The sequence below is a fragment of the Anastrepha ludens genome, chromosome 2, assembly GCF_028408465.1.
Source record: "Anastrepha ludens isolate Willacy chromosome 2, idAnaLude1.1, whole genome shotgun sequence".
NCBI classification, from domain to species: Eukaryota; Metazoa; Arthropoda; class Insecta; order Diptera; family Tephritidae; genus Anastrepha; species Anastrepha ludens.
This window is the reverse complement of record NC_071498.1, coordinates 11874346-11882717: the sequence shown is the minus strand read 5'-3', so window position 1 is coordinate 11882717 and position 8372 is coordinate 11874346. Positions and strand designations below refer to the sequence as shown.

The 8372-nt window shown below is 35.5% G+C and overlaps 1 protein-coding gene across 1 annotated transcript; it reads right to left on the bottom strand.

Annotated features, from left to right (window-relative positions):
• Positions 1-1460: 1460 nt before the first annotated feature.
• Positions 1461-2352, bottom strand: LOC128863294 (putative nuclease HARBI1). The gene is made up of 3 exons (XM_054102404.1): positions 2206-2352; positions 2006-2153; positions 1461-1934 (listed from the first exon to the last, which is right to left on the bottom strand). Exons 1-3 carry the CDS (start codon positions 2248-2250, stop codon positions 1558-1560), a joined length of 570 nt encoding a protein of 189 aa, XP_053958379.1. The 5' UTR covers positions 2251-2352; the 3' UTR covers positions 1461-1557.
• Positions 2353-8372: the final 6020 nt, after the last annotated feature.

Here is an 8372-nt window from a genome sequence, read left to right as displayed (position 1 = left end):
GCCCCTCTTACCTGCATCATTAAATATTTTATTTGGTGCAGATCTGGGGCCGAATCGTAACAGTCGTGAACGAGCAATTCGTCACGTAAAAGAACGCAAATCGGATTATAACTATCGTGAACGGGTCATCGCTATCGTTATTCGGTATGATGACAAACGTCATCGAGTAATCGAACAACTCGTTCGTTCGAATTGTCATTCGATCGGTTATTTATAAACGTAATTGCGCAGAATTTCAAAGCATTAAAGAAAAATGTAAGAATAACTAAAATATATGTAAATTGTGTAACTTTAAATGAAGTTTTATAATTTCAGGACAAACTGTAATAAATTAAACAGCAAGCAGAAGGATATAATGGCTCATTTCATGAGTGAGCACACAGATTTGGCCAAAAATTCCTTGCCGAATTGTGCACAAGGAAGGTCGACTGCCAACCGACTTTGGGAAGAGCTCAGCAAGCAGTTAAATGCGGAAGGACCACCAATAAAAAATGCGAAGTTGTGGAAAAAAGTTAGTACATATATTAATTATAATCATGTTATCAAAATGAAACTTATTAGTTTCTTTCTAGATGTACGCAGATCAGAAGTATAATGCGAAAAGAAAGTTGTCGTTCAACAAAAGTTCAAAAAGGCAGACAGGCGGAGGACCTTACCAGCAGAGGGCTTTAACTCCAGCTGAGGAGCTAATAGTTGAAGCTGCTGGTCTTGAAGCATCTGTTTCAGGAAACCGCATGGTGCAAACATACGGTAGTTCACAACCTGCACCAGTCGCAGTTGCTTCAAGACCAGCATCAAGTGCTTCGGCCTCAAGCAGGAGTGTTCCAAGTCGTTCCTCCTCCAACAGCCCTGCTTCCTGTACGCCTTCTCGTCTAGTCGTTCCAACTCCACGAAGAAGAACAACAAATAAAGCTTCGCTGCTGGAAGAAAATATTAAATTGACAGCAGATCACCATAAAGCTATGGGGCAGAAAATAGATAGGCTGCTTCAAATTAAGGAGAGGCAATTAGAGATTGACGAGAGGCAGCTTGAAATAAGTGAACGACAGCTAGCTGTCTCTAGCAGGATTTTGGCGATGAAGGAGGAGAAGCACCGAGCTATAATAGCTGTAAAAGAAATTGACTTAAAAATAAAGAGTATTGAATTAAACCAATTGAAGGTCAATGAAAAAGAAAAAAAATAGTGTCCCTCCTTCTGAATTAAAATCCATTATATTCCAAATTTTTATTCAAGTTTTATGTAAATAAGTATATATGTAGTTGAAGTTTTATTTAAGTTTTTGTAAGTCTGTATATATTTAAGTTTTATTTAAGGTTTTTGTAAATATGTATATATGCATTTGAATATTTATTTCAGTTCTTTTTAAATAACTATACCTGAAGTTTTGTTCAAGTTTAAATTAACTAAATTTTACGTTTTTAAATGGAGTAAAAAACAGCATTAAATGAAATTGATTTTGAATAAGTATCCATTAGTGTTTCGAGTTATTTTATTTTATTTAGGTCGGTTAGCATTATACTTCAAAAGCATAATAGTACAATATGAAAACAAGATGGTTATGTCGAGTTCATCAACGAGATTTTAATTTGATCTCTGATTGTTTGGCCGATTCTAGTATACTGGCCTTCTCCAGACACTATGTCAGATGCGGTTTGACTCTCTGAATTTGTTGCTGTAAAGCTCACATTAAATTGTATACAAATGTTGTGAAGCGCTGCACACACATTCGCAAACCTAGCCACTTTTATAGGATCATATCTTCCTCTTTTGTTGTATTCTAGGATTCTCCACCGACCTTTCAGTACACCATTAGTTCGTTCAATGATGCACCTTGCCTTGGAATGAATTTCATTGAACCTTGCTTCACCTGATCCGTCCGATGGATTTCTGTACGGTGTTATGCACCACGGCTCAAGTGGATATCCAGAGTCCCCTATTAAAAACAAACAACACGTAATTTAGCACAATCTAAATCAATTGTAATTATATATGTATAACACATACCTAGCAGCCAGGCATTGTCACTCCTATTGTGCAAAAAACGATGTTCCATAACCATTCGTTCGTTTGAATGCTTCCATATGAATGAGTCGTGGGCTGCACCCCCATATTGGCAGTTTATTGCGAGAATTTTCGTAGTGTGGTCGCAAATCTAACAGAAACAACCTTAAAGTAACATTCCATCTCTTTATTAAAAAACTCACCAACATCGCATTTATGCTATGAAAACCCTTCCTGTTGAAATACATATGCTCGTTGACCGTGGGCTTTTGTAGTCCAATGTGGGTGCCATCAATGCATCCAACCACTATTATTAAAAAACGAACATTAAATAAATTTTTCACAGCTAAAACATGGATTGAATTTACCTCCTGGAATTTGATAGTTCTCAACAAACTACTCTTTGCACCTTCTCGAATCATCTGGCTCAAATTTAATATGTTTAGGACACAATTTGGCTTCAATTTCTTCCAAAACATTGCCCGTTAATTTCGAGACAGTGCTCTGGCACATTCCTATCAAATAGTCATTGCCTATTGCATGCTGATAGCCACCACTTGCGAGTAGGCTGAGACACGCAGCCAGTTGGAGCACCGCCGGAACAGCTTTTGTGTCTTGGCAATTTATATTTAATATATGTTATTTAAAACATAATTAAATGCTTCTTTGCTTAAGCGAAACCTTTGGATAAACCTGTAAGCGAAGGATATTTTATTACCTATTTTTCGTCATATATAAAGTACTTACGCATTGTTTGATAATGCTAGCGGATTGCTTTTGTCTCGAAGTTGTTTTCGCACAACTCTTTCATTATTTTCTTCATCGCTGGAACTTAAATAAAAGAAAATACTCGGATCCATTTAAACTTTTTATATTTTTGTTACTTTCTGCGGTTTATTTTGACACTTCAAATTCTATTGTGACTTAAAAGAACGAAGAAGATGAGAAAAATAATCGATAAACAAAATTACAATTACGATACATCTTCTTCCGACTGTTATGATCCCAACTCGTTCACTCGATTATCGACTCACGTTATTTGTGTTCGAACGATTGTAGTTTCGTTAACGACTGTCACGATTCGACCCCTGCTCTTATCTTTTATCCTGTTTTCGTGGCGAAACCTTCCTATAAATTGCTAAACACTTGAGGAACTAATAGCAACAATTTCTGCAATTTTTCGTTGGCTTTTGCCCTCTTTATATTGACGTAAAATGTCTTCCCTTTTCTCAAGTGAGTCCCGTTTTCACATTTTAAAAAATTGAAATTTCTTCAACTTTTCTTTACAAAAATTTTTTGAGAATGACTTAAGACGCTAAGCTTGGCAGAAAAAAAATCTCAGAGAAAATATAAAATAGCTGTGGGCATATTTTGATGAGCAAACTATTTTCCAAAAATGATAGAAAAAAGATTGCGCCCATCAAGAGCGTGTGACGTCACGTTTTTCCGAGTGGTGCAGTGTTGCCAACCATTTGCTCTTCACAATAAATTTAGTGCTTTTTTATACCCGAAATGCGAAAATTTTAAAGTTTTCATTGTATTCATTGTAAAAACAAGCCACAAAATACCAGAAAATACTAAAGAAACCATGCTGACATTTTTACAAAAAGAGTACCTTATCTATTTACATAACCTTAAATTTAGCAAATAAGTCGTTCCCTTAAAAAAATAGTCTCGCTTAACAAAAAAAACGCATATATTAAATTGTACATAAGCATAACACATTTATTTAAAAAAACGCACATTTTAAAGACAATTTGCCACGCATACAAAGTTCTTTAAGAATTTCAATAAAAATTTGGTATTTTATTTTCTTAAAGTGGGCATTTTAGTAACGAGAGAGAGATTTGACTGCCGAAAGCAGAAGAACACCAACAACACCTGCAATCGCGGGCAATGCCACCAGATGTTAAAAAAAAGTAAAGCTAAATAAACTAAAAATAAAATACTGAGTGACTTTATTATTTAACTAATTATTAAAAAATGTATATTTTACAAAATGATAAGCATTACGTTTTAATTAGAACAGGCTAGAAAAATGTCATGAAGAAAGAACTAAAACTCCGAGACTAAATAACAAAAAAAAATTTTAATTAAGTTACGAAAAAGGTAGTCTGGCCATACTGGAGTTAAAATCACGTAACTCGTTGTCAAATTCGCTGAGAGCAAAGTAACGACGATAGGCGCCATCTCATTATTGTTTCCATCATGACTATTTTCTACATTTTTTCAGAGAGCTTTGTTTTTGTTATTGTTATTTCTGCAGTACATGCATATCTCATTTTAAGTCATATACAGTTTTTTATTAAATTTAATAAACATTGAGGCATTTTCTTTTTTCTAAAAAAGTATTACCTGCTTCAAATAAGCTGTGAGTCACTGTTCGTGTGAAATGTGCACGCAGGAGGCTGCTGCCAAATCCCCAATCATGAGGCAGCCGCAGCTACGCTGACAATTTAGCTTCGGATGGCCACACTTTGCACTTAGCGCTAAAAAAAAAAACACTTTTTTTTTGAATTTTTTACAGAAATATGGCTTAAGATACTTTAATAAAATCAGTTGCTTGTTATTGTACATCTTTTCAATAAGTTTTTAAAAAATATTAATAATAAAATATTGGCAAATAAGCCCATGACAGAGTTTTTTTGGAGATATGTTTTTCGAGAGGTGCTCTGCGGTGCCAATCGGCATTCGTCGTAGAATCATCTGAAACTAAAAAAGTCGAATTTTTCAGTTAAAGTATGACGTAATGCTCCCCCCCACATTAATAAATTTTTTTTTTTTTCATTTTTGTAGTTTTGGTGGCAAAAAAACGTTAAACGAGCATTTTTGGCGAAAAATTTCGCTATATTTGTAAGTGAAAAACAACCTAAAATAAAAAATAAAAGCAGTGTGGGGGGGAGGTATTTTTGATTTAGAAAACGTGTGCCAAATTTGAAAAGAATCGGTTGAATAGTTTCGGAGCTGTGATTGGCACCGACTTTTAAGAAGTCGTTTCGGGAAAAACGCGTTTGAAAAAATGACTCTGAGAAATTATCGATGCTTCGCATTCGAGGTAGAGTGCCTACAAAGGCTATAACTTTGAGAGTTCTGCTCCGATCCACTTAAAATTTTGACACAACATTCTTGAAATGATTTACTATAAGATGAGTGAAGAAAAAAAATTTCGATTTTGTGACCCTACCCCCCCCCCCTTAACTGTAGCGCTCATTTCGTCCAAAACTATTTCTTATACGAGCCAGTGCTTTATCGAGAAATTTGCATTCATTTCATATCTAAAGAAATTTAATCGCCCGATATCTAATAAAAAACTTTCGTACGTTTCTATCAACTCGTTAATAAATTATTTATTATGTTATTTTTTGTCGACTCATTTTAAAATAATTATTTGCATATATTGTAAATGTTGCTATTCACCTGTACAATTAAATGAAATTATGTCAGATTATCATTTGCATAAACTGTTGTGCAATCAATAGGTGCTGACGGGAAATGAAAGATTATTGTGCATGTAAATTTAATAACTTCAAGAGGCATATAAAACTAAATGAAATGGCTGCAAGTGGCCGTTAAAGTGAAATATTAGATGTTTTTATTATACATACATATATTTATGACCGTGAGTATTTGCAAGTCTACTAAGAAAAAATTAAATTACTATGGCCGCAAATAAACAAGGAAAGGGCAAAGGAATTGCTTAGCCGCTCAAGAGATGATATCTCGAAGGTCGTGGCTTGTGTCACCGGTCATTAGCTATTTGGCAGGCATTCCTCGAGACTAGGAGTTTTCTCCCATGAATATTGTAGAAGTTGTAGAGATGAGGAAGAAACAGTTGAGCACTCCCTTTGCAATTGTTCAATCAGAACAGGTTTTCTAGGTAAACACTTTTTCAATTCTCTTACAGAGCTGTCTGGCGTGGGGATGGGATCAATTCTGCGCTTCATAAGAGTCTCAAAGTGGTTCCATGAAAATAAATAAACAAAGTTCCCGTGTCGCAGGGTAGTATCACAACGGACCTGTAAGGTCTAAGTGAGTTGATCATACGGACCGACTACCACCATAACCTAACCTAACTAACCTAAGAAAAAATTATTATTTGCTGCGACTTTTTTATACGTTGCTATTGAGTTCATTGCCACTCGTGTTATGTTTTCGTTTTGCTGAATAAGTAAAAGTGTAACTACTGAGCGACCACCGGATAAAGCGCCGGTGTATTTTGAGCTGGTTCCTAAGGTAAAATCTACATTAGAAAGACCAGGTTTTAAACCGTTGCTGCGGTAATGGATGGATGTATGATATATTCAAGGTGAATATAAGTAAGTAGGTTTAAAATCAAAATAAAATATATAATGGCGCCTAATATGGATGAAGAACTCAGCTGTGCCAAATTTGGCCATTCCACACCATTTTCAGCAATTGAGCCGCTTCCCGTACACTACGTGCAAGTTTTTATATCTCTTTGAGACCTTTGAGGGAAGATCTTTGACTTCCCCCATAGACTAGACCCATCCAATTGATGCAGCAATTGAAGCCGTGAAACCATTGGTAAACGGCATACACAATCAATTCGCAATTTCTTAGTTTCATTATCGCCGCAAAACTGCCAATTAGTCCAATAATCATGCGATCACTTTATTGGCAATAACTTTTGCTGACCGCATTAGATCAAGCGCAAGTCAGTTGACGATGGGTGATTTGCGCAAACACCTCGGCACTGCTGCAGCTATGGAAAAGCTGGGTAGTCTTCATAAACTCTCGTAGAGGTAGTTGTTAGAGTGGCGAGCACTGCTAAGTAGGTTTAGAAAGAGGAATAAAAAAAATGCAAATATAATATAATGCATTCCTTTGGTCAAAAACTGAAATAACTTAGCAATATTTATAAAGCCAAACAAATATTTTTACTATTAGGAGGAATGTAATAATACATTTATTATTTTACATTATTCGAAGAGAAGCACTAGCGACTGTGAGGCTTACGGCTTGGTCCAAAAACAAAAAAAAATAATTGCTAATTAATTACCAAAACAAAATTATGTCACAACTGTATTTTTGCCATTTACCGCCTGCTACCGTTAACATAATTTTTTTTTGTCTACCCCGAACTACTGTTAACCACAGCACCCACACAAATTTTCATCCAAGATTTTTTTTTTAATATTTCCGTTTTTTAGTTTAATTCCTTATAAATTAATATTTTCTACTTGTTTTGCTCTCTAACAACAAATGTAAGGCCGATTGCAACAAACAAAAAATCTGATTTTTTCACAAACAGTAATAAAAACAAACCGCTTACCACAAAACTAACAGAAAAGCACAACAATCGGCAAACAAACAATAAATACGGAACTCAACAACAACAGCAAATAAATAAAGTTAGATATTCACCAAAAACAAAATACACAAGCCAGCGCAAAATGCATAGCAATAACAGTAGCAGAGCAGCAGCAGCAGCAGCAGCAACAGCGTCAGCAGCAAAGAAAACAATAATTGCATTCTGTCTCTGCCGCCTCCACCAATGACAAGCCCACAGCTCCAAGCAGCCCCAACAATGTCATTGACCTTGTCGAGTCGGCGCGAATGCAACCAAGCGCCGCATCACACCGTTTGGTGCTGCCGAGCCAGCGCCAAGCTATAAACAACAAACAACAAACGAAGGGGCAGCAAACAATCGAACAAAACCGAAGTAAAACAAGAACAAAGCCAAACACAACAAGCGACGGCAAACAGAAAGATAGTAGAATTAGTGGAAATAAAAAATAACAAAAATGCAAAAAGAGCGCAAAGTACAGAGTGCAAATAGGTGCATATATACTTACACATAAAATGTATGTACATATATATTGTACATACATGCTTGCTTATATGTGGGTATAATTCGCAAATGAAGAGCAAATGTTCGGTGAAAAAGAGCAAAAGTCGCATTGAAGAGATGTCAGGAGATGTGTTTAAAGGATTTTGGTACAATTAATTGGTGGGAGAAAGTGGGGGGCTAAAGAAAACATGTTCGAGCGAGAGAAGTTTGTAGTGGGTTGTGTAGCAAAATAGGCGCCACTTTAGTGCTCCTCAAGCGCCAAGTCCAAAAACAACAAATGCGAATATGGCATGTATTGCGATATCCATATGTATATACATTCATATATGTATATGTATGTGCACTATATGTAGATATGTATGTATGTGTTTGCATATGAATTTAATTCAATGCTTTTTCTATATTTCTTCGGCACTTTGTCATAATTTAAGTAATTTATAATCAATATATAATCAACTTCCACCACGCATTTTCCTTTTACGACTTTTACTTTCTGCTCTTATACATATGTATGTATGTATGCATGTATGTATGTATGTATGTACATACGTTCTAAGC